The sequence below is a fragment of the Lissotriton helveticus genome, chromosome 7, assembly GCF_964261635.1.
Source record: "Lissotriton helveticus chromosome 7, aLisHel1.1, whole genome shotgun sequence".
Lineage (NCBI taxonomy): Eukaryota > Metazoa > Chordata > Amphibia > Caudata > Salamandridae > Lissotriton > Lissotriton helveticus.
The window spans coordinates 1,706,070,999-1,706,098,027 of NC_136068.1; the positions used below are offsets into that span (position 1 = coordinate 1,706,070,999).

A 27,029-nucleotide genomic window follows, 5' to 3' on the forward strand; every position below is an offset into this window, starting at 1 on the left:
TACCTTGGGTAGTTGCATTGGACCGCCTATGCACCACCATGAAACGCTCCCTTCGGACAAACAAGGTGTAAAATATTGGTAATTATACCCCTTACTGTACCATCTATGTAGCCTGACCTATTATCTGGTCGGCATCGAAAGCATGATGATAAGTAAGGGCTGTTGCAAAGCCCCTTTCTCCATCTAGATGTATGTATTATAAATGTTGAGGACAGTCCCCCCCACAAAGGAGGCTGCAATACCCCTGGGCCAATGCACGGTGCAGTCACACAACCCCCCGGCCAGTGGGAGTCCCCCAGGCACCAGCCGCACCCCCTGGGCCACTTGCTGCTGGCTGAACAGATGAGCATCATCGGCAGTCGTAAGAAGAGCGCCAACATGACGAGTGCTTCCCGGTGCCCAGCTCTCCGAGCACGTCGTCGAGATCGTGGGCCGGCAAGGCGAGTACCGGCAGCTGGGTCTGCCTCTTCACCTTGCCGATTACTGAAGAATTAGCCCCCTCCCATGACATTTTTATTAGCCTCTCCCCCTGAAATTTCACTCTAGATGCACCTCTGAATGTGGGTCTCTTCCAAACTGTTTGATTTTGATTTTGAATAAAGCTAGAGCTTAGACAAAGAATGGCAAGGGTGCAGTTCAGTTTTTGTTTATCGCAGGTTTGAAGCTACCACCAACATCAGGGCCTTAGAACCGGCCAAATTATCTGTTTTCTGCTCATTTGTAATTTGTAAACACAGTGAACGCTTTTGGAAAGTCCTTCATATGTGTCATCGCACACTTACGCCCTCATTACGAGTGTCCCAGTAAGTTCCAGTGTCTGTGGTAACTCCTGTTACTGCACATATCGGATTATGAGTTTTGCATTTTTTATTGCATCCAGAACATACTGGTGGGATAGAAACCCATTAGCTGGATACATTTTGTCATGCCAAACCAGCAGGCATTTATCAATGGTAAAATGGCAGGTGAATAATGGGACATGTAAATTTTGGTGTGTACGCTCCAAACTTGCAATATGTGCCCATTTTAGGGGCAAATCTCAGAATAAATGATAATTATTGCACGCAATAAATTCCTTGCACCTCTGTGTCGGTTTTTATCTTCTGCACACACAAGACATCCATCCTCATAGTGATGGCCAGGGATAGCTTTAGCTCTGGTGGGGCACAATTTAGTTGCAGCTGAAGGCAGTGTGAGTTTCTCTCAGTGGGGCAGTTTGGTGTTCAGTGGGGGAGAGGATGTGGCACTCTGCCGTTGACAGAAATTGCAAGACTCTGAGACAAATAGCAAGTGATAGCACTTTTAAGCATATTTGGGACATTCTGCAAATGGCAAAGTTTTCAGATGAATGTATAGTGTTGACCAATAACAACCAAGCGCATGTGTGCATTGTCAATTTAAATAAATGTGGAAAAATACCAGCTGTAGCGTAGTCTTTTGCTTGTGGCAAAAATAAATGTGGATAAATACAGAAAAAATGCCTAAAAAATAAATATGGATAAATACAGACGGAAATGGCAAAATAATAAATACCATAAAACCGGGAGCCCTAATTATAATGTATTCATTTTGTGAAAGCTTGAGGACTTCAGCCGATGAAACTCTGTCTAAACCATAACCATGGGCCAACATCGCTGGTGCAGTTATTTTTTATAGCCATTAGATGTCAGTAGAGACCCAGTAAGAGAAAGAAAATGGTTCTTTTCTTAAAGCCGACAACGATTCTCTGTTATAATTTCTATCCAATATAACTATTTTTTTTTTAGAATAACTATTACTCAGGGGGGCATATTAGCAAGGGCCTATATGAACTGACCAATGGACTGAGTGGTCTGACTAAGTTGGTCTCACTCCGGAAATTTGGGAATATAATATACATTGATTTGATGGAGGAAAGGAAGAAGCTCTCATCTACCTTTCGCGGGAGAACTTTAATTCTTCTAGACTTCCTTCCTGATCTATTTCTTGGATTCCAACTTGCCTTTGCAGAAGACGGTCTGACGCATACATTGTGTGCACCTTGGTGGTCTCTTTCCCAAGGGGGACTGCTTTGAACTGGCTTAACTCACGTCCCTTCCTGAACTTTTACAAGACCTTTGGTCATTGTTAGAAATGGGATTTCTGGTTGGCTAGGGCTTGCGCCGAAGCCAGGCAGAAACCACTACTCTAGTCAGGGCAAGGGAGTTACACGCTGAAGATAACCCCTGCTCACCCCCTTGGTAGCTTGGCACGAGCTGTCAGGCTTATCCCACAGGCAATATGTAAAGCATTTGCGCAACACACACCCACAGCAGCAACACCCTATGCACACCACAAAATAAACTCCACACAAGGTTATATAAAAATAGCCTTTGTATTATCCAAAACACATTAGAATCATAATCACACAATTTACACTGTGCCAACTGGCACTAGGCAATATTCACAGCGGATATTATACAAATGACAGTGCCAATCGAGCCACTTTAGGGCCTTGCGCCCTACCAACGTAAAACTGACCCCAGGTCAACTGGCCTTCCTCTGGGGCTTAAATGCCCTCTGTCCAAAAATGTCAGGGCTCTCACAGGACTTTCCACAGGCCCCCTGGCTGCCTAAGCAGCGAGAACAAGGTGCGCAATGCACGTGTGGGCGGGGGGTGTATCTCACCCTTCTCTCATAATGAAGCAGACAAAAATGCCCCCATGTTGTAGCTGCCCGCTCTCTCGCGGTGCAGCTGTATCCACAACTCGGCACCACTGTGCCGTAGAATCCCCACTCCGGAACTTCAACACCATGGACCCCGTGAGCCCCCCTCTAAGCACCACAATGCACAAGGACAGACCAACTCACTGGGGCTGCTCTCTGTCGACTCCCTCGGTCTCCTCCAATGCGGGGGTAGCTCGGCGGCGTATCCTGTCAGGACAGGTGCGCGGGGCTTCTCCTTCTCCACACGGGGAGGTCCCACCTACCATCAATACGCAGGGTTCTCTCCGGCCATGGTGACGGAAGCCCCGCCTTGATGCAGGCAACCTTTTCCTGCTTCTGCTTCCAGGAGTTTAGGCCACACCCCCAACCAGGCATGGCCGCCTGGCTTCCGAGTCACCGCTTTCGGCGGTGGCTCACCTTCTTCAGGAAAGATGGGTGGGCTCCCACTTTCAATGAAGCATCAATGCAGGGTGGGCTCCTGCTCAAAAGACATAAATGTGGGGTAGGCTCCCGCCTTTAGGAGCACAAAACAGAAGGGTAGGCTCCCGCTCTCAGCAACACCAATGCAGGGTGGGCTCCTGCTTCTAAGGCATCAGTGCGGGGTAATCCCCATGTCAGGAATCCCTCTAAATATATCGCAGCTGAGCGCTGCAAAGCCCCAGCACTCTCCCTATCCTGGAGTACAGGAGGAAAACAGTACAGCGCTCACAAAGCGTTTGAATCCAAAATTCCAGGGCAAAGGCTGGGCCCAGGCATCATCCCAGTTTCTGGTGCACCTTCCTTTTCAACAAATTCCTTTTCTTTTCATCAGGATGTTGGAGCTTCTGGTTCTGAGTTTGGTTCTTTCTTAAAGTCTCTTTTTCATCAATAATAATTGTCCATTTTATGCATAATTTAATAAAACAAAAACTGCTGAAACATTGAAGCTCATAAGCAGCAGTTTTTCAACAATACATTGGTCGAGCATAACCAGTTGGTGCCAAACAGTTCCTCCGTAGGTTTCGCCATACTCAAACATGTTTTATAACTTATTTCCCAGTTATGAACTTATTCTGAGTGTTAGCGAGTTTTAAATATTTATGCTTAATACACACAGACCAATTCAGTTCTGAAACGCTTAAATATTGTTAAGTTAGACTTGTGTCTATTCCAGACACCTATTTAACCAAGTCTCCATACTTATTGCAGATTGTATGCATATACAACATCAGAAAATGTGACCACTGGCGCACCTTGGAGGATATTGAATGTTCTCGAAAGAGACCAAAAGGTATATCAACATGGTCTTAGTCAGAAAGTAGTCGCTCCAAAGATAATTAACAATTTGGGCATGCGAATTTATTGATTATTTTTCACTTTTACAGCTGTAACTAAGATACACCTACGATTGCCGTTTGTATCATTCAATCTACGAATAGATCCCGTGTTGACCTTTCCTTAGAAAGTGAGCAATTGTATTTCACTGATAGGGAACCTTAACATGCATATATGGGTCCTGGTCGTATTTCACACAATATAGGCTCGATTAATTCACCCTTTTTTTAATTAATTTTTAATTAATTTTTCCTGGGAGCACTAAATATTTTCTTGAAGACAGGGGTTATCTTTTTTAGAGATCGACAGAAGGGAAATGACATACCTTGAAAAAAGACCGAAACTTCGACTTGATTGCCAGTTTCCTTTAGAATTGTTTCATTGTTTTGAATATTTGTTTAAGTATGACATATGTCAAAATTTGATTTATTAGTAGCCGGTTATTGATTCATGAGATATAGGCTTGATTTATCTCTATCTTGCTCGTGTTTTTATCCTGCATCTATTTCAATGACAATTATATGTATACACACCATTCAATACACCTATAAATTTTGATAAGATATTCCCATTTTGTGCTCTGTTTTTCTTTATGTAACGGTTACATATGAACTGTATTTGCGATTCAATTCACATGATTGTTGATTAGAATCATTCAACCAGCCAATCAAAGACCACCTCAAAGATTTTCAAACGAAATCCCTTGTTGGCACTTTATATTTGTTCGCATTATATCAGCAGGCATACAAAGTAGGAAAAGGTTTCAAACTTGTCTAGCCATAGTATTTTGCACCTTCCTGTACAAAACCTATGGTAAACTCATGCCCACATCCTAGCACTATGGCGCTAAGGTGTCTCCTGGTGCACGGTAGCTGAAATCAGAACCAGCTCTAGGGGGAGGGGAGGAGAGTCCTGTGGTAAATAGTTATATGTATTTTCCCTCTCTACCACTGCTTCAGAATGTCCTGTGACATCATGGAATGTTAAGTGCCTGACTCTAGCTAGAGAGTCAGTTGGTCATCTCAGGCTGAGGAGCTGGAAGCTCTCTCCTGGTGGGGTTTTCTACTTGTATCTAACTATCCTGTAACCTGCCACCTATCTACCTGTCAATAAAGAGGGATCTACTACTACACCTGGACTACGCATCATTGTTTGTGTACCACAGTTTGACGACGTTTCTTGGACTAACCTGCGCTACAAAGAAAGAAGATAGAAATTCACCTATAAGGAAACCAAGGACTGTTCTACATTCAAGTAAGTCGAATTCCACGAGATCAGAGTAACGCCCAGTAAACCCCACCAGTGTCCTTTCAACTTGGGACGGCCTGCACCCTGGGCGTCTGTGTTGTGAGAGAACTAACTGCCGTTTCTTTGTCATCTGAACACTAACTGTTTCCAGCTACAAGAGCCACTGTTTCAGCAGGCCTGATCACCATGTTGTGCCTTTCGGCGTTCTTGTTTACATTGACAATTCCCCTTTATTACAACCACTGTGTTTTGTGTATTTTTACACAGTGTGAGCATTTATTTTCAGCACTATTTGTGTTTGATCTTATGGTGCTACCCTGGCGCTGGCAGTACACTCTCTCAAGCACAGCAACCTGTGAAGTCTGTGAAGTATCGTTTTTTTACATCAATATGAACAGTGTTTTACTTTGACCTGAGTGTTACTTCACCTATTCAGAGTGTCGTGGGACTTTGGCCGTTCTCACAGTTAAAAATATCAGTGGCCCCTCCATTTCTGTTTTGCCGGCATCTTTCAATTTGGGAAAAGTGCACAGTGCGCACGTACAACTTTGAGGCTGTGTATGACGTCTCTCCGTCACTGTTGTGCCGGCATCTTTAAATTTAGAAATGCGCACGGAGCGCTCGCATCACTGTTGAGCTGACATGTTTAAATTTTCGAAATGTGCACAAGCTGCGCACTTCTTACCTCTTCAGAGCGGCAACCGTCTTGACTCTATGACGTCTGTCTTCATGTGTACTGCTTCTGCTGCCTTGACGAGTTTTAGTGCAACAGCGTGCCTTAAGCCACTCGGTGAGCGCCAAGCGGAGCGTCATGCTGTCATACCGCCCTCGTGGATTTACATGTCAGTCTGCAGCTTCAAACACTATTATTCTCACACAGGCGACAGCAGTTTTGGTTCTATGAAACTACAACCTTCAAACTACGTGGTCGTTTTCCATTATGAACGATTATCGCTCTGCCTTCTATGTGGTTCAACTGTCCTTTGCAGAGTCTATGCAGAATCTGTGGATGTTTTTAACTTTTGACGAACTCCTCTTCTGGACTGTCGGAGTCACTGTGCAGGTCTCACACATCACTCAGTTTCTCCTCCTCTCAAATGCTGGCACAGGGGCAGTCGATATCTCAACATTGGATGTTCTTCTTCAGCAATATGTCTTCCCTTGGTTGGATGTTTTGTTTCCTTGAGTGGAGGATCTTGTGGACTACTTTTCTGGACTTGCCTGCACGTCACCCGGTGTAAAGTCATGCTTCGGAGTTTATGGACAATCCTGGCTATGAAAATCTCGGGTGAGAAATCGCTCACCGGAGCTAAAAACTTTTTGTTTTTTTTCTCTTTATTTGCCAATGCTTTACATTATTTGTGATTTCGTGTATGTTATAGGTTGATATGTGTGTTGAACATAATGGATTGTTATCTTTACTTTTGGGGGGTTGTAGTATGTCATTGTGGTAAACTTTTTAGTATCTCTGTGCATGTTATGGGTGGGTGAATGTTTTGAGCTTTAAGTTTCCTAAGACAACATCTTAACCCTACGGTGTACCCTTATTTAAGGGAAGGGGTGGGGCTAGTCAATGCCTTATTTTGAGACTAGGGTAATGTTGTACCTTATGGGGTACCCTATATGTACATATAGGAGACGTTGTGGTTTTGGTCTCACAGGGAGTGTATCCTGTGTTTCACCCTGCTTGTGCAGCAAGGGTGTTTGTGTCTAGTTAATACCCCATCCATGTACTTAGGGTTAGTACTTATGGTGTACCCTTACTTAGGGGAGGTTGTGGGGTTGTGGTGCCAATCAGTGCCTACTTGTGGTGCCAATCAGTGCCTACATTTTGTTTCTTGGGGACTTGTCGTTACACATTGGTGAAGTTACGTTGTGCACTTTTTACGTGGTGTACCCTTTTATTAAGGGAGGTTGTCTGCATGTAACTATCTTGCTCAAAAGTTTCAAGGATTAGTATCCTTGTGTACCCTTTCCTGGGGAAGGTGGTGTGCGTTGTCAGCGCCGCCATTTAGTGATGTGGCGTTGAACAATTTCTACATTGTTCAATTGTGTACCCTTTTGTTAAGGGAGGTTGTCTGTGTTGGTTTAAGTTGCATCACTCTATGTGGGTTGTCGGGGTGCGTTGTCAGCGCTACCTCTTGGTGTAGTTGCTCCACTATTGTCAGTGTGCGGCTACTGTGTGCTTTGTTCCAGGGGCGTTAATTTCCTCTGGTGTACGCTTTCCTGGGGAGTTGTTGAGTTCCACAGTTTAAAGATTGCCTTCCTTAGTGTACCCTTGAGGGGGAGGTTGTTAGTGCACGTCATGCACTAGTCTTTATCGCAAGGCTTTCCTTTTCTGTGTAAGTTGCTAGTTTATCTTTTTGTGCTAATTTCCATCTGCATTCATTTTTGTCATACAGTTGTTACATCCTGCTTGATTTACCAGGATCTCTACCTTGTTTTTTTAAAGGAAGGTGGATGGGCATGTAATGTAATTTGCATTTAATTCATCTGTGCATCTAATGTTTATCTTTCTACATGCCTCTTTTATTGCTCTTTGTTTCTGCTTTCATGCTTGACTTTCCTGCTTTTCAAATTGTCTCTTTTACTAGCTCTAAAGTCTATAGTCTCCTCTGAATCCTTATGCTCCGTCTTGACATCTTTCTTGTTGCTGTTTGTTAACGGAAGAGGATGTGTGGTAAATAGTTATATGTATTTTCCCTCTCTACCACTGCTTCAGAATGTCCTGTGACATCATGGAATGTTAAGTGCCTGACTCTAGCTAGAGAGTCAGTTGGTCATCTCAGGCTGAGGAGCTGGAAGCTCTCTCCTGGTGGGGTTTTCTACTTGTATCTAACTATCCTGTAACCTGCCACCTATCTACCTGTCAATAAAGAGGGATCTACTACTACACCTGGACTACGCATCATTGTTTGTGTACCACAAGTCCCATATGATTGTGAATAGGATGCTTTCCTGCTCTCTCCTTGTCATGCAATACAGCACAGCCTCTTCAGCTGCCACGCTGCAGTACGTAATTCTTTCGAGAATTTGGATCCAAGAGTCTTAGATGACCAGAAAAACAGCAATAAAAGTGAATAGGGGGTAGAGTAGTTACAGCTGGAGAGGCTGGGGAAGGTCGAAACTCAGGTTTCTTTGGATTAAGTTTCTGGATATGTATCAACATCCAGTTTGCAACGGCAGAACTTCCTTTTGAAGACAGTCAGTAAAAGATACAAATAAAAAATAGATCTGAGGGTCATTAGCATAATAGTGGTAAAAAAAAATGACACAAAAAACCTCGAAATAATAGAAAAATAATAAAAGCTATAGGCATACTGTATTCAGAAAACCCTAGTGGACCAAGGGCTGAACGCTGGAGGAAGTGATAAAGAGCAGGGTATGAAGAAGATACAACCCCTTGCCAGACACTGAAAAGGGGCGATCAGAGAGATAAGAACAGAAACAATTTAGGATATTGCCAGAAATCTAAAGTTTAGAGAGAGAATGAATAAGGATCGAGTGAATTACTATGTCAAAAGCATCAGGGGGGTCAAGAAGAATGAGAATAGAGGATTGTTTATAGGACCTTGTGTAGAGTAGCATTCTGGAGACAGAGACTGGTGCAGACTCAGGGAATATCCGGAGCAAAAATCCAGATTGAACAGTAAGGGCCAGATGTAGGTAATTCCTATTTACCGACTCTTAAATACCGAATCATACCGATTCGGTATTTAAGAGTAGGTAAATAGGAAGGAGGCATATGTAGGTAATTCTTATTTTTCAATGACCGATTCGGTAAGATTCAGTATTTACCGATTCTGTAAATACCGAATCGGTATTTCACATTGGTTCCTATGGGCCTTGAAGCCCATAGGAATCAATGGGAAATACAGATTTGGTATTTACAGAATCGGTAAATACCGAATCCTGGCAGGGGGAACAGGGTGTCACTTTGACACCCTGTAGCACCCCAATTGCAGGCTTGTGTGCCATGTGGCACACATACAGGCCCTAAGGGCATGTCTGTGTGCCACATGGCATGGGTGTACATGCACAGATGTGCATGTACACTGGAATTCGGTATTTTACCACCCAATAGGATTGGGTGGTAAAATAAGAATTCCTAAGGGCCTGTGGCACTGCAAACTGTGCCACCTACATATGCATTTACAGAATCGGTATATTTACCGATTCGGTAAAATACCGAAGTGGTAAATTTACTGAATCGGTAAATATACCGATTCTGTAAATAACGACCCACCTACATCTCAAAAGCCAAATACCGGTCGGTAACGGCCGAAATCGGCGTTACCGACCAGTATTTGGCTACCGACATCTGGCCCTTAGTGAGGAAAAGAAAAGAATTGAAAGATTTTTTTTTTTTTTAAATTTATTTAACTTGTAAAGCGCACTGTTACCAAAAAGGCATCCTGGCGCTGTTGGCTCTAGATAAGAAAGGACAAAAAGATGCACCGGGGCCGACATCCAACTAGGTTTTTGGAAACAACCAGGTTTTGAGTCTCCTTCTAAAGACACAAAGATCACTATCTTGTCTTAGCTCCAGAGTGAGCTGATTCCAAAGTTTGGCAGCAGGGTACCCAAAGGATCGACAACCTGCCCTGACTTTCCTAATTCTGGGAGTTTTTAAAAGTCTTGTTAAAGAAGAGCGAAGGCATCTCGCAGGAGCATACCATTCAAACTTTCTCTGCATAGAAACAGGCCCCAACCTATGCAAGGCTTTAAACACTATGCAGAGAGACTTGAACTGGACTCGTTGTCTCAGCGGAAGCCAATGTAGTTCTGCGATAGCCGCCGAGGAGGCGGATCTTCTGGGCCACCCCAAGGCCAATTTGGCGGCGGTAGACTGAATCCTCTGCAACCTATGAAACAAAAATTTAGGAGACTCGAGAAACAGTGCATTACAATAATCAAGTCTACTAAGAATAGTACTGCGTACTATCAATGCCTGGGCATGAGATGGAAGTAGAGGAAGGCTCTTCCGCAGAGACCTAATAATAGCCAGACAGCAGGTCACAGTTTCATGACCTGAGATTCCAGAGTGAGATTGTAATCATACATGATGCCAAGATTACGGACCTTCTTCACTGGTTGAACCATGGACAAGGTAGTGGCAGGCCAGAAATTACAAGGCAAGACAGAGGGAATTCTGTCCCTTGGACAATAAAGCACCTCTGTCTTATCTGCATTGAATTGCAGCAAGTTCTCATTCAGCCAGATAGCCGTATCGCGCAGGCAATTATGAAACACTTCTAACGGGGTTGACTGGTCACCCTCAAGGGAGAAAATCAACTGCGTGTAATCCGCATAATTAATGATGTTAATGTTATGGTTTTTGATGACAGCAATCAGAGGTTTCATGTAAATATTGAATAAAATAGGGCTGATAGCCGAGCCCTGTGGAACGCCATACAAGATGTTGGAGTAGGTGGATTGAAAAGGGGGGAGGGATACCGCTTACTGTCTATCCCGTACAAATGACTGGAACCACCTCAGGACAGCTCCCCTCACCCCAACCTCTCTCAGTCTGTTCAGCAGGATCCCATGGTTGACCATGTCAAAGGCAGCAGACAAGTCAAGCAAAACCAAAACAGCTGCCTGTCCCCTGTCTGCCTGCATCCGAAGTTCGGCCATCACGGTCACTAGAGCCGTTTCAGTTCCATGGGCCGGTCGAAAGCCAAACTGCACCTCCTCCAACAAGTCATGTTGTTCCAAAAACTTGGACGGAGTGCTACTCACCACTCCCTCCACGATTTTAGCTGGGAAAGGCAGGAGAGAGATAGGCCTAAAGTTCTTAGGACACTCCGGGTCAAGCGAGGGCTACTTTAACAGGGGTGTCACCAATGCTTGTTTCCACCGGGTCGGGACCACACCACTAGACAGAGACTGGTTGCACATGGGGAACAGCTCTGCCTTAAATTCAATCCAAATTTTATGGGGCTCAGGATCAAGAGGAGACCCAGAGTGGACACCACAAACCACCCTATTAAAGTCATCCACTCCTTGAGGCACAAACTCAGAAAGGCGGCTGATGGCCTCTCCTTCTACAAAAACAGCCAAAGCCTCAGCATCCATGTCTGCCCTCTCGTCACAGCCTATAGTCACAGTGTTTGCCACCCCCAAGGGTTGTTGAACACCTCCCAGATCCTCAATAATGATTTTAATTTTATCATGGAAGAACCTAGCCAGGTCATCACAGAGCTCTTGGGAGGAAGGTATCACGTTCTTAGAACATTTATTGCTGGTCAAGCTGGTCAAGATATTAAAAATACTTCTCGAACTGTTGGGGGCCTTAAGTATCAAGGAGGAAAAATAGTCCGCCTTAGCCATGTTGATCGCTTTCTTCTATACTACAATCTTAGACTTCCACATAGTCTTATCAATGTCAAGATAGCTACGTCTCCACCTCCTTTCAGCATGCTTACATTCCAATATTATGTTTTTTTAGGTTTTCATTAAACTAAGCAGCTGAAGGTCTGCCCCTATTACGATGATTTTTTAAGGGGGCTAATAAATCCAGGGTTGAGGTGATTTCACTACAGAAGGAAACATAGTTCTCATCAGCTTGCCTATCTGAGGAAAAACAATCCTCTACCCTGAATAGCGGGGCATTACCCTTCATTCACAAGAGGGACTTCCAATCTCTACTCACATAGTTGCAAACAGAATTTGTTCCCAGAGAATTGTAAGTAGAAACATTAACAAAAAATGTGATCAATGAATGGTTCATCCAGTCCATTGACAGAATTTCCCCAAAAGAAAGGTAATTAGCCTCTGAAAAAATTAAATCAAGCATATGCCCTCCAATATGAGTGGCCTTGGTCACCTGCTGAAAAAGGCCCAGGCCTTCACAGGAATGAAGAACATTAGAATAGGCGGAATCAAGCGACCCATTAAACCAAAGATTAAAATCCCCCAGGATCACCAATCGTCGGTGAGTAGCCGCCATGTCAGTGAACATCTCCAGCAGAAGTTGCTGCTGCAGTACACTGAAAAGCCAAGGAGGACGATGGCAGATGATCCCAGTTAGGGCTTGACCATCATCATTCTTAATAGCGATGCCGAGTAGCTCAAAACCTGGGACCACATCCACATCAAAGATAACCAAATTCAAGCTGTCTTTGAAAATCACCTCCACTCCTCCACCCCTCCCATTCATTCTAGGTTTATGGTGAATGTTATAGCCAGGTGGGCAAGCCCAGCCAAGATCAATCTCACAATCGGAAAAGAAAAGAATGTGTTCCAGAAGTTTTTAAAGAAAAGATATCAAAGAGATAGCCCACACTAAGCGAGCTCATGAGGATAGCAATCAATCTTTTGAAGTGATGGAAGAATAGTGACATTTAAAAGAAGGAGGAAATAGCCCAGAAAAAAGAGATGAATTGAAAGAGAGTCTATATAAGACAATAGCAAGGGATACACAGTTTGCACTGGGGTTGTAGATAAAGGATTAAAGGCGGATGCAGGAGGTTCCTCCCTAGGTTAGTAAGAGTGTACATCCAGTCCCTGGGGCAGGTGGAACTCTGAGCAGCTGGGACTGAGGAAGGCAAAGAATATTCACAGAGTAGAGATGGTGAATCAAGAGGGAAAAAGAGTTAGCTGGTGAGGGAAATGTGGAAGGCATATTAGAGAATTTAGATGTGAAGAACGAGCCTGGAAGAAGAGGAGAAAGCAGATGGGCAAAGGTACTATATAGAAGGGGTAGATTATGACATTGCTAAGCGATAAGTGAATGAAAGACATGTTTGTTAGCAGTGACACCCAAGGAACTGAGTACCCTGTGAATTGAAGCAGATGCATATAGGCTTAATCTAAACTGTTGTTCCCGAACTGCCTGTGCTTTATCAGTGACACCAAGTAGGCTTTGGTCAAGCGTACCTGCAAAGGTGAGGTTGAATCCCGGCCCTAAACCAAAGCATGGCAAGTTAATCATGAGGTCTTAGATTTGTTGGTTCAATAAATCACTTACCACACTCAGTGCAACCGTAGACTTTCTCCCATTTCCTGAAGCGAAGACTTACACCAAAGTACCTAAACTTGAAGAATCCAACGCAATCTGCCTGATTTTGTCACTCTATGTGTCCTCAATTTGGTTGGTGTTGACTAAAATCATGCCACACTCACTCAAATACAGAAAAAAAGAGGCAGAATTATGGAAGTGAGTTTCCTTGAAACTTACCCGAGCTAGTCCGTATTCATATCGGACCATTGCTATGGTGTATTCAAGCGTATGGACTGTTACCATGCTGATGTAGGAAATTTGAGGTGAGCCTTTGTTCTCGGTCTTGACCTGGACATTGAAGATAGGGAGTGTATTATTGGGTCCGCAATTCTGAACCATAGTGGATGAACAGGTACTCTCGAAGTCGAAGGCTCGGCCATCAAAAGTGATGTAATGAGGAATTCCCCAGGCTATGCAGGAGGCATCCCCAATTTTTATACAGGCCGGCTTTTCATTAATCATTTTGCACACTTCATCAGCACCGCAGGTAATACTTGCGCATGTTGGCTTCTTGTAAACTGTAGGAAAGAGTGACATGATGAGGTATTAGCAAAGTCTGCCAGGCAAATTCTGCATTTGTTTCATTGTCATTTTTGGTGCAAGACTTTACTATGTTGGAATCCTGACACAGTGGGTCACATAAACTGCACTCCTTAGAGATTGCTTGACATGGAAATGCAGTCCTAAGCACTTCCGGTCTTGAGTGCTTCAGATAACGAGACAGGCAATCCCACCTTCGTGAGCAATTTATGCAATCTTGTACATATTTTATTTACTCCATAGCACGATCCCCCCTCTTGCACTGTATGCACCATTAAAGTGTAAAGTTTAACAGGACCCGACTTGAACAGCCCCACCTCTGTACAGGAAATGTTAACACTTTAAATAGACAAGATTCACCCCATTTGAACACATGCACAGATGCTTAAAATATATAGGCAAGTTTATTGTTAGTATCTATACATACATCTTTTTTAAGTAAAAAGTCACAATAAGCCAGCAAAAAAGTCAATGCAGCCTTACTAAGAAGAAATAGAAGCATTCTGCCTTGACATCCAACTATGACCCTCACCTATGCTATTCGCCAAATCTGGCTGTTGACTGGTAATCCATGTCTCCATTTTATGCGCTTTGGACCCCTGAACACGGTAGTGTGCTACTTTGATGATATTGGACTGATTTTACATTGGGTTCTTGTTTTTTTAACCCCGATTTTCTTGGTTTGTCAGCATCTTTTATTTACAGAAACAGCCAAGGGACCGAAATTTATGAAGTGCATCTGGCCTTCAGGTATCCAGTCTCTTCCTAAACTGGGTGACACCATCAGATGTCCTCGGGACATTAAGATAACTATACCACTGTACTCCAAAACCGGAAAAAGTTTGCCTCCAATGACACTTCTTCTAAAAGAGGACAGACCAAAATAAACCTTGTGCGGGTAAAATCAATATTTTGCAAAGTGTATGTGTGCTCACCCTAGGCTTCCACTGGGCTAGGCCACCGGCATGGAAACCGGCATGGAAACCAACACAGATGACACACTAAAGCGAACTAGCTCCACTAATAGTGAAAATTCCAGAGCACATGAGTTGTGATTGCTCTATTGCTCCCACACTGGTGGCTCACTCCATTTTAGGTACGTAACTTGGCCAGTAGTTAATTGAGAAACTAGAGGTCTTGTCAAGGAGTTCACCATACCTTCCAGGCTCAACTCATTTTCTAAAACAACCCCAAGGGTGTTCACCCTACCCAAGAATGCAATAGTCGTGTTGCCTATCATCCACCAATTTATCAAGAGAGCTAAGCCTTTAGACGGTGGTCATGGTACCAACCAGCATTAGCTCTGTTTAATCTTTATTGAGGGCAATCTAGTTGGCATGCATCCAAACAGGGATTGTGGGCAAAACAAAAGAGATTAGAACTCAATATTTGCTTCTGCATTGCCAGTCAAAACTTGGCAAATAGAAGAGGCTTACACCACTTTGCGCAGGGTCTTCACCACGAGAGGCACAACCCAACACAGAACCTCATGGGTAGTCCTTTTCGGTAAGATATGAAGGGCAGTCGAGGAGATGCTGGCAGCATGCTCCATGCGGTTATCAAAATCCATGAATGCAGCACAGAGATCAAGCATCACTGAGATTCCTGCCTTCCCTCAGTATAAAATCCTACAAGAGCTTCGCGCCCTACCTCTGCACTCCCAGTCCACTTTGAACAACCCAGAAGTTTGTGCAGGAAAGGCGAGAGAATATTGATTCGAAAAGAGCAATAAAGGGCTATCATTTGGAAAGAAGCTCAAAATCCACATTTTCAAAAACATGTGAGCACCTACTCGTCCAAGCACCTATTAGCTTGATTATCACTCAGAACATGATATGCTGCATATGGAGCACTCTGTGCTGGCTCTATTAGGGGTTCCCTTGCTGATCTTGAACCATTAACTGATTTCCTATGTCCAGGGTCTTTAAAGTGGCTCTTTTATGTCTTCTAATGTACACTCGTTTGACGTGGTAAAGAAGCGTTTCTTCTGCTAGTAACACGTGTCCTAAAGGGACCCAAGAGAAAATAATATATGCACTAGAAAATATATTGATGTGCGTGTGATCAGTGACTAGTAATAAAGGAAGTCTGTCTTTCTGTTAAACAGAGCATTCATGTTTTCTCAGGATTATACATCTATGATGAGAGTGACCGTATTGGCATATGTAGTCGAAAGTCGATTCAGATAATATTCACTAATGCCTTGCTACAAAGTATGGGCAGATGAAGTAGCTTAGTACCCCTTTCTTGTTTACCGATTGCATAACTTGTACCAATAACTATTTGCCCTTGGAATTTCACTTGGTAAATATGTGTTACTGACGTAGGCTGTTTGGCGAGGTCCTGTGGGGTCTTTCAGGGGATGCCGACGGCAAGCCACCACCTGGCATGAGTTGATTCTAGAGTTAAACACATACAAAAAAAACACACAAAAAACAGGAAAAGATGATTTTGTGCATGCAACTTTCCTTTTTACCTACTGCTCTAACATACCTTCAGTACACATCGCATAAGACCCAAATGCACGCTGATTGACAAGGCCGATGTTTAGGACTCCAAAAGCTGCATCAGGATGCATTAGTGTGTGTGATATACGTGCTGTGTCAAAGTCAACCACTGCCCATGAGTATTCTGTTCCTGGGCTCTTCCTCCACTGGATATTAGAGAGGGGCTGATCATCTAAGGTGACTCCTCCTGAGGATGAGGTATTGGCCACGATGACTGCTGAGTTTTTAAAGTTTGAAAGACCAAAGACGTGGTAGAATTTGCAGAATTCAGGGGTGCCCAGAATACTGATGAAAAAGGCACCAGGTTGCTGAGACTGACTGATCCCACCACTGTGATAGTACAGGACCTCGATAGGCTCAGTAGCAGAGATTAAAACTGGGGTCAAGGGTTTCACTATTATCTCCAAAAGCTCCCCACGTTCCAATTGTGTGTTGTACTTAACGGGGCCAGAGACGTAACGGAGTTTTGTGTTTGCATGGCCAGCCATAATATATACACTGTCAGACTTGGACTGGGCAACCAGAGGGGGGACCATGAAGGATTTTTTCCAACGTGAAACAGGCAGAAGCTGTTCATAGACATGGTCACACATGCTGTCCTGCCCCAGACAAGTGTAACCACTAAGCACAGCAACGGGCTTCCCCGAAACAACCCTCGTGCCTGTCAGGTCTTCGTCACTCTGCAGCTGCAGTGCCTGGTAAGGCTCCAGCGTGATTTCAAGCTTCTTTTTAGCAACGTACATCTCCTCAGTGAAGGAAATGTGCTTCGTAAAGGTGATGGTCACCTTGTTACGAAATCTGTGGTTTATTACTGAGAACTGCTTGTACGAACAGCTGCGTGTTGGCGTCACCACATAGTACTGAGTGCCAAGTTTCGACACCGGCAGAAGGGCAGCGGATCCTGCAGACTGGGGTTTCTCGCTCACGGAAACCACGGATATGTCTTTGTCGCTGTTGATGAGGACGCTGGATGGAAAGCGGGAGCTCCCAATCATTTCAGAGCTTTGAGGAATGGTCACTGCCCGCGTTTCTCCCTCAGCCAATGAGATGGTCCACTGTTTTGAGGTGCTGGTGATACTGATGTTGACGGACGTTGGGCCTGAGAAGGCGGTGATGATCAGTTTCAGATTATTCTCTCCTTCTGTGGAGTTTGTGTTCTGCATGAAGCCGGTGACAAACTCTGTGCCGAGGTCATGCGCCCATGAAGAGTCTGGATGGAGAAAGAGGAGAGTGTCAGTGAGATAATGTCTTACTAGCAGAATATACTACAAATTAAACCTGCTAAGAACACATTGAGATTGGACTACTGCAGATGGAGAGAGTGTCGTGTACATCGGTTCTTGCAGAGACTCACAGCGTGATGGAGCTGTTTTCTGTCTACGAGTGTAATAATGCTGTCATTTTGCAGTCTCCCCCTATTAAGAGGTGCCATGCCCTGACCAGGTTCAGTTAGCACTCTGTCTGCATTGTAGATGCACCACTGATCCCATGTCCAGCTCTTTTGTGGAAACCAGTAACATTCTTAGGCAAGTCCCATACATCCATGGACATACTTTACTGAGCTGGGAACTGTTATTGCTTACTAGTGGGATATTTACATCCTAGGACAAAAAAGGCCAAATAGGGATAGCAATCATTATAAGACTGTGTAGGAACAAACAATAACACGCAGATCAAGAATTATTTACTTGTTATTATTAATGGTCCCCTTTAATCCTTAGTTGGAAATCACGTATTGGAGATGCTTTGTTCCTGTAAAGTTATGCTTAGAGCTGCTAAGTTCCAAAGTAAGAGCAGATGAACAGATGCTTTGTTCTTATTGAAGCTTCTCTATAGTTATCTGTAAAGTTATGCTCGAAGTTGCTTAGTGCCTCTGTAAGATTATAGTCCCTTTTACACAACAAACTACAGGCGGAAAAGCCTCAATGACTTTCACCTTTCCATCCCGAAATCAGCTCAGAGACCCTGTGCTTATTGTACAAGATGGGTGCCCAAAGTAAGTTCAAAAAGGTGAAGTATATAAAAGATATGGATAGCCATGCAAAATAAATATGTTAGGGTATCCACATGAAATACATTAACATATAACGGGGCATATTTACAAGCCACTTTTGCGTCACTTTTAACATGGGAAAAGTGACGCAAAAGTGGCGCAAGGGACTTGTAAATCTGCCCCAACGAGTCTAGATGGAATCAATGACCTAGTCAGAGGTTGTCCTGAAAACCTGGCATAGATAATGTCCATGCGGATAAATATTGTACACTAAAGTGGCAGTGACTTAAGGAAACATTGGGTGACCCCCTGCAAGGAATGTTGAGGGGGCCGCTAGCAGTACCCATACCTCAAGCTGCCAAGCTGGCAAGCTGAGCTTCCCCCATTTATGCATAGAAAACTGGGCCCTCCCTGCACCACGGGGGCTGCAGAGGTGTCTGTTTCACCCCTGTACAAGGGATATGTACTAAAAAATGACACAAATGGGGCATCATTCCACTACAGAAACTATGCTAACTTTTCCCACTATATATGCGTGTTATAGAGTGCAACACAAATGCAAAATTATAATAGTTTTGGGAAAAGAAAACTTTTTTTAAGCCGTATGAGGGACTCATAAAGGCAACATTTTTGGCGTAAAGTCATGTCTACCCATGGGAATGTCTGCTTGAGGCAAAGTACTTTACCCACCTTTCCCACGCAAATCCAGGTTTGCGATAGAAAGTAAATCTTAACACCTCTGTTTGCTCCAAGTTGGGGTCACTTTTGTGATGCAAAGTTGGTGTACAGTGTGAGAACATTTCTCCCACATTTTTCACAGGGTACACTCAATGACCTATATTCAATCAGTGATGCAACCATCTGCCTATTGTAACACTTTAAGGAATAAGAAATTGCCACCTCAGACAAGGATTCTACATATACAAAATTTCCTAATACAGTGTGGCCATTCTTAATTTCGTTTTAGTTTGTGTTCAGAGGGTTGGATGTGAGGAGTTTCACCGGAGAAAATCTGCTCTGCTGTTTCTCCCACGGTCTGCAGCTTGACTGGGAGCCATTTGACTGTTAAATGTAATGTAAACTAGGTGACCCTAATAACATAGTACTGTTCGAGCATTTAAAATAGGATATAGAAATTTAAATACTCTGAATACGAGCTGACAATTGATCCAGTGTGGTGCAAGTTACTCCTTATTTTGCTCCCAAGGAAGAAATGGACAAATAAGAAACCTTAATAGGATTGCTTCATGAATATGGAATATATGGGAAAATATTTACCATGGGGGCAGACAATATCATGGTAACTTGGGTTGTCATGGAGACACAGATAACAGACTATCACTAACGAAACACATATGAAAGAAAACAGCAAATGAGACTGTGAAGCAGGTGTAAATCAAACATCTGGTATATATCCAGGAGGCAAAGCTTCAAACACGAGCCTGAGGACAAAGGTAATAAACTGCAGCTGGTCCAACAACCTCTGGATTAAGGCATCATGAAAAGCCTGTTTAGAGCTGGAGACTGTGCACCCTTGCATGAAGATGACAAAGCATCAAGAAAACGAAATTACAACTGGTCAGCTAAAAAAGAAAAAAAGAACATACATTGACTATAAGAGCAGGCCCCGGGACTGGTAACAGGAATGGCACTAGAAAACATGAACAGCAATAAAAAGGAATTTTGTGATTGTGGAGATCTGCTTTCTTCCATAGCACTTAGATCCCCAGACAGTACAAAGATCCTCAGATGTGCAAATGTTTGGACTCTCTTGGGCCTGTCCTGCTTCAGCGAGTTCGTCCTCACTGGTGTTAAAGGTGGAACCCCACTGTATGTTTCAAACCATTACCCTGAAGGGCCATCTTTCCCTCCACCTTCCCATCCCTGCTGTGGCAACTCTGTTCATTATCATACCTCTATATTCTTACCATAAGCCTGCAAAAATGGAACTTTTGAACATTCAGTCAAGCTACAGCTAAAAGAAAGACAAGTGACAGGTGAACACAATGTTTCCATCAAACCACACAAATAGGATAAACTACATTACATGGAAGTGAGTGGACTGACCTAAAATGCTGCTCAGCTCATCTCTTTGATTTTCGAAGGATTACACCAACATATAAAGCAACAACAAATATGGTACAATATAAGAAAGCAGAAGGGCAATATTTACACCTATCAGAAAACCACCTTGCTGATACTAAATCTAAAACACATAATTCAAATAGATCTATTGGAATCTACTGGTTACCATCAGACTAGCACAGTAGTGTTAAAGTTCATGGCAACATAATCAGAAAAAGATGTGGGTGAAGCTGATAATGAACACAATGAGCAAAGCATTTGATCAATGTACATTAACCCTCTAAAAGAGGCCCTTTCTCTTTGGCATAACCTAGAAGACTGAACACCTCACTCTAAATATGACCATGTAAGTCTGTTGGTCTTTAAAAATCATACTCTAGAATTGACCGCTTAATTGATACATGAGAACCCTGATGACATACACATCTGCATGTTGCTAGACTCTCACCACACCAAAAGGCAATAGGCAATTGAATGCGCCATCCTGACAAATCCTATATTTAAGATCTGTGTTACAGTGCCCCCTGAGGACTTCTTTCTCAATAGTACAACTGCAATGAGTTCCTGTTCCTGTTCCTGTTCCTGTTCCTGTTAGGATGCATGCGAACAAACTCTAGGATAAAGAATGCAAGATGTAGGCCAAGTAAAAGATAAGAAAAGTAAATAAAGAAATATGAAAAACTCCTAAAAACATTAAAAGTCCAGATATCAGTCTGCATGACCTATACAAAGTTTACATTAAATTCAATAATTGCCGCTCAGCAGAAGAAGGCACTATTACGTATTAAGACCTAAATGCCTGGATTAGGAAGAAGTGCGAGTGATTACCAGTGGCTGAGATTAATTCAAGTATTTAATCTAACACTGTTTTTAGGTCTCGCGTATGCAGGGGGGATGTGCTGTCTCTCCGAGACATACAGTAATCTGTATAGCGAGAGTAATCCCGCCTCCTGCTTTCTTGGTTCTTGCAATTGGCTTATTTATGCGTCACTGTTATTCCCGGCATCCCTATTGGTTGCTGGTCCTATGTATCACTTCCATTTTTATCGGAAGCAGCCCCGACCAACTACAGTTTTATTTTACTGTAGGGCTTTGTCAGTTTCGTTTAGGAACTACTTGTTTTTAATTGCCATGGTGCCCACCTCATGGGCTACTGGTGTATTAGCTTTTAATGGCGGCCCCAAGGCCACGTCCTTCATTGACTAGAGGGGATAGCTCTGCTGGTTGACGTGCCTCAGGCCCTTTGGCTGCTGTAGAATAGCTTGTAATATTTTCAGCATCGTCTTTACAAAACTCGTCTTTTGTGGACGGCTGTGGCAGTGCCACGGTGGTATTGGAGCATCAGCTGGTGGGCACAGGGATGCTGGCTGCCGGGCTGCTCTCGGATGGAGGAACAGCTCTTCTGATTCCACTACGGGGTGCTCAGAGCGGAGATATATCTCTCCTCTCTCCGCACTGATTAGTGTGATAGACCTTCCATCCGCAGCCCGCTCCGAAGGTTGTGAGATAAAATGTCGCTTAGGATAATGTAATTGGCCTTAAGGTAGAGAAGCAGAATTATTTCCCATGATTTAAAATCGGTAAATTAAGAACTCGCTCATTTTGTAATTTATTCCATCTTCAGAGGGAAAATGTTAATACTGAATTAAATGGGCGAATAATGCTTGTTACTCAAATGAACATGTAATTTCGTTTCTGGAAACAGTTTGGGGTGATTGACGACCCCCCCATTGGGTCGTTACAACTTATCTCCTAAACCCTACAAATTCTGCCAAGTTACGGTAATAACTTGAGCTGTGCAAAAAGGAGCGCGCGGCAATCCCCCACTGCAGGCGCCATGTCATTGTAGCCTCAGCGCTGACTCTAAATGTACTTTTATTACAGATGTGGATAATGCAGGAGACAGATGGTTCCTTTTTATTGCCCCTCCCCGGCAGATCAAAAACTTTTTATTGTGTTTACCAAGGCCCCATCTCCGGCTGGCGAGGGGACGGCCATGGGGCTGCTGCCTGATGGGGCCTGCCTGGGGTTTGGAGAACAGGATTTGGATGGGGTCAGGAGCCAGGGCTGGGGGTTGATGTAGTTAGTGGGGGCCTTGTGTCTACTCCAGTCTGAAATGACGATAACATGTATTTAAACACAAAATCTGCATTTTGATGTCGCAACGAGTGTGGGGGCTCGAGAGTTATGCCAGGAAATGGCTACTCTACAACTTACGTTAAAATCTGATTCCCCCACTCATCAATTGGGTCATTAACTGGACCCTATCTCTGCTAACTGGGGTAACTGGGGTGCTATAGCTGTAAAGCCTCCACTTCCTGTTCTATGGTCTGATCCCTTCCTGGTTCCTTTCGTGGTGGGACTGCCCGGGTTGAAGGTACAGGAGAAACCCAAGCTGAAAATAGCACACCGGAAGTAGGTTGGCTTCTCTCAGGAGAAGCTTAATAATGCCCTCTCTCAGGGTGGGCTGCCTGGGGGCTCAGTTGCTGAAGGTGCTTGCAAAATACTGGATAGGAGTATTATGGAGGCTCTGGATTGCACCGCTCCCTGGACATCAACAGTGCTGGGAAGAGTTCAAAAATCTGCCCCATGGTATACCACCGCCTTGAGAACTGCTAAAGCAGATTGAAAACGCCTAGAAAGGCGATGGAGGAGAGACCTCTCTGCCTAGGTGAAGGAGGTAGTATAAAATCACCCTGAAGCACTATCATGGGCTTATCAGAAGGGCTAAGGCATCCTACTAACAGGATAGAATTGGGGTGGCTGAAAATTCAACGAAGGAAATGTTTAGGGTCTACAAAGAAATATCTTCCCTAGTAAAAACGGCAGCAACAGTGGATAGCTCGGAGGAGGCATGCAACCGTGTGGCGGATTTTTTTGCAGATAAAGTGGAGATCTACGCCACCTTTCCAGTCTCTGCTGCTTGAGCTGGCCAGGAGTTCTCCGGAGAAGTGGGTCCCGCTCCTGGGATAGTGTGCATTGATAAATTTACTGTCCCACCCCCTGAGATCTTAACAAAAATAAGTATTAGTGTTAAGTCAGGCTCTCCTAGGGACTCTGCCTCCCCTAGGGTGCTTAGAGGGAGTATTGAAACTCTGGAGCCTTGAATTAGACACCTCTTGGAATTATCCTTTCGGTCAGGAACGATGCCAGCCAGATGGAAGGAAGCGGTGGTCCTTCCACTACCTAAGAAACCACACATTAGCCCAGACCAACTTGATAATCTGCGTCCTATTTCCTTGTTGCCCTACTTCGCTAATGTTGCGGAGAAGGTTGTAAACACGCAACTTACTGCGCACATCGGGAAATACAATCTCCTTCACTCCACTCAGTCTTGGTTTCGGGCCCTCCATTCTACGGAATCGGCCTTGCTACTTGCTACGGAAATCATCAGGACATATGGGGAAACATCCTTTACAACGCAACTTTTACCACGCAGTGCCTTTACGACGCAACTTTTACAACGCAAACCATTACAACGCATTGCACTGGGGGGCGCTGTAGGATAGGGAATAAGTTTAATTTACTGTCCAACACCTTCCCTAGTGTCCACGGGGACTGGAGTTGGAATAGTAAATTAAACTATTCACTATCCAGCACCCCAAAGCGCTATGCATTGTAAAGGCATGCGATGTAAAAGCATGCGTTGTAATGTCATACATCCGGAAATATGTCGATGCAGGACATACTGCTGCCTTAATTCTGCTCGATTTAAGTGCCGCCTTTGATACTGTTGCCCACCATACTTTGCTGCACTGTTTGAGGAAAGGTGGTGTGTCTGGCAGTGCGATGCTCTGGATGGAATCTCTCTTGTCGGAGCGTAGTTTTCAGGTGGCGCAGGGTTCGTTTTATTCCAAAGTTGTCAAACTTAAACAGGGGGTGCCTCGGGGATCCACCCTGAGCCCGACCCTGTTCAATCTCTGTGTCACTCCTTTAGCTGAGATTGCCGAAAAATGTGGAATTATGGTTGTGTCCTATTCCAATGACACTCAACTGGTGGTTTCCCTTACACAGGCACAGGATACGACAGCCTCCAACTTCGTGGCGTGCATGCAAGAACTTGCACTGTGGATGGCCAATAACTCCCTGAAGTTGAATGGCAATAAGACTGGGGTGCTTGTGTTTGTGAAAGCTCCATCAGTGTGGTAATTGGCCTGGTGGCCTCAGAGTCTGGGGACCACCCCTACGCCCTGAGCTCAGGCTAAGAATCTTTGGGTATGGTTGGACACCAAGCTCTCTTTTGAGCATCATGCCAGGTGAGTGGCAGGCGTTTGTTTTGGAGTCCTGCGGAGTGTTAGAATTGGGGGTCTCTGGTTGGCACAGGTGAGTACTTCTGACAAGCAGGGACCCTCTCCTCTAGTCAGGGCAAGGGACTTATTCTTAAAAATAACCCCTGCTCACCCTCTAGGCAGTGTGGCACGAGCAGACAAGGCTAAACTCCAGAGCGTTATGGGTTAAGCATTTATGACAACATACAGTAATTCAATGATACACCACAAATGGAAACCAGTCTAGTTTATATAAAAAAATAGGTTTTCTTTATATAAGATTTAGCACAAGACCCAAATACCGTTTGTAAAATGAGGCCACAATACTATTTAGCAAAAATAAGAATTCTGTTAAAAATGCATAGTTCTTGGTTCCTGTGCGCGTTGCGCACTCTTGTCCGACTCTCCCAGTTGTAAAACAATGTAAGAAGGTACTAAACAAGCGGTGCGGACTCCTGGGTCAGTGGCGCACACACCGTGGTACGAGTTGAGTGACAGTACCTTTTGGGAGGATGAGTCCGGCTCGAATGAGGCGTTCGGGACGTGTGGACAATACACAGATGCTGGCGGCTCCTCTGCGAGGCGGGCCACGGCTGTGGTAGGCGTCTTGGTGAGAGGCGTAGAGCAGGGCGGCCTCGAGGAGTGGGGCGGCAATGTTGGTTGTCTTCGGCGTTCACTGCGTTCGAGCCGTTCCTTCGGTTCGAAGCTGCTGAGTAAATGCGGGTAGCGCGGCATGAGGCAGCCGGTATGAGGCATATGGGCCGGGCTTTCTCAGTGCGGCGCGGCCCCCAAGAGAGCGATGCGAGGCGGCTGGTACGCTTCGTGTGTACGGGCCGTCCTTGGCTTTGTAAGGCACTCCGTTCGGGCTTCCAAGGGTGAGGAGGCGGTGAGGCGAGCAGTGAGGCTTGAACAGGGGGGAAAGAGTGAGGCAGAGTGCGGGCTGCCCTGGCGGGATGGTGCGAGGGTCGGCTCATAGTGGAGTGGCTCACACGGTGCGGGGGCGGCCAGGCACAAGCGTCACGGTAAAGAAGGGGACGAGGTGCACTGGGATTGCGGCTTCCAGCGATTTGGATGGGCAAAGTTCAGCAGATCTGTCAGCGAAGGCAGGAGGAGTCCAATAATCCTGACACTCCGTTCAGGGGGCAAGCCCTTAGAGATTGTTGAAGCACAAGTTTGCAAAGTCTCTTTAGTCTTTTCCTCTCTTTTCACAGCAAGGCACCCACTGCAGGCCAATCCCCCAGGTTAGAGACAGTAATTCTCCTTGTAGTTTTTCCAGGTCCTTCTCGTCGGGCAGAGGTTTTCTTGGTTCACACAGGATCTAATTTCTTAGAAGCAGGGCTCCAATATTTATACTACAAATCTTTTGTTCTTTGAGGCCAGGGGGCCTTCACCTAGTTCAGTCCAGTTCTTGAGCACTTTGTTGACATGAGGATGCCTTCTTCTTTCAGGGTGCAGGGCAGAGACATCAGACGCTCCACAGGGGGTGGGGCCAGCATTGTGGTGGCAGAGCACAGCCCTATTCAGACTCAAGGGGCACTCCTCCCACCCATCCTGGTGTAATCTTCCTATTCACCACCTGGCTGCCCAGCCTGTCTCCTGGAATTTTTCAGCCCTGTCACACTCAGAAACCAGACAGCAGATACACATCCTAGCAGAGCCGGGCTGAAAAGGTTAGGCAAGCAAATACCAACTTTCTAAAAGTGGTATTTGCAAACACAGAACATTAAAATAAACTTTACTAAATATGTATTTTATTATCCTGAGTTCAGGCATACTAAACTCGAATTTCTACCATGTTCCCTAAGTCTGTTAGGATCATAGGATGTAACAATTCTAACAGCCCATTCTGGCCTATGAGAACAAGTAGCCTTGCAATAGTGAAAAACGAAATTGGCTGTAATTCACTATTAGGACATGCCACACACAGCAGGGCTTGTCCTACCTTATGCTTACAATGCACCCTGTCCTTGGGCCTACCATAGGGGTGGTTTAGGGATTGGCAAGTAGGTGCACTTGTCCAGTCAGCACGCAGGTTCTGGAATGGCAGACCTTAGACACTTTTTACAAGGCTGCTTCTGTGGGTGGCACAACCAGTGCTGCAGGCCCACTAGCAGCATTTGGATTTACTACCCTTGGGCACTCCTGGTGCACTTTACTGGGGTCTGACAGTAAACCAAAATAAGCCAATCATGGAATCCAATCACCATATACATTTTATACAGGGAGCACTTGCACAGTGGCACTGATTGGCAGTGGCACAGTGCTCTGAGCAGCTAACACCAGCAAAACACATGAGGGAACAGCAACAAAAATGGAAGGGAGACCCACACCAATGGTGCCAGGTCTAACACGGGGCCTTCGGAAAACCTTGGTTGTGTTGCCTA

General features: G+C 44.6%; 1 protein-coding gene across 1 annotated transcript in view; it reads right to left on the bottom strand.

The window, feature by feature from the left end:
• The window catches only part of LOC144769651 (IgGFc-binding protein-like), a 1,105,637-nt gene extending 1,088,322 nt beyond the window's left edge, over window positions 1-17,315 (bottom strand). Inside the window, exons 1-2 of the mRNA XM_078653826.1 lie at window positions 16,286-17,315; window positions 13,430-13,770 (exon numbers count right to left, since the gene is read on the bottom strand). Coding sequence (XP_078509952.1) covers window positions 13,430-13,770; window positions 16,286-17,294 — 1,350 coding nt within the window. The 5' untranslated portion in view covers window positions 17,295-17,315. The remainder of the gene's footprint in view (window positions 1-13,429; window positions 13,771-16,285) is intronic.
• Window positions 17,316-27,029: the final 9,714 nt, after the last annotated feature.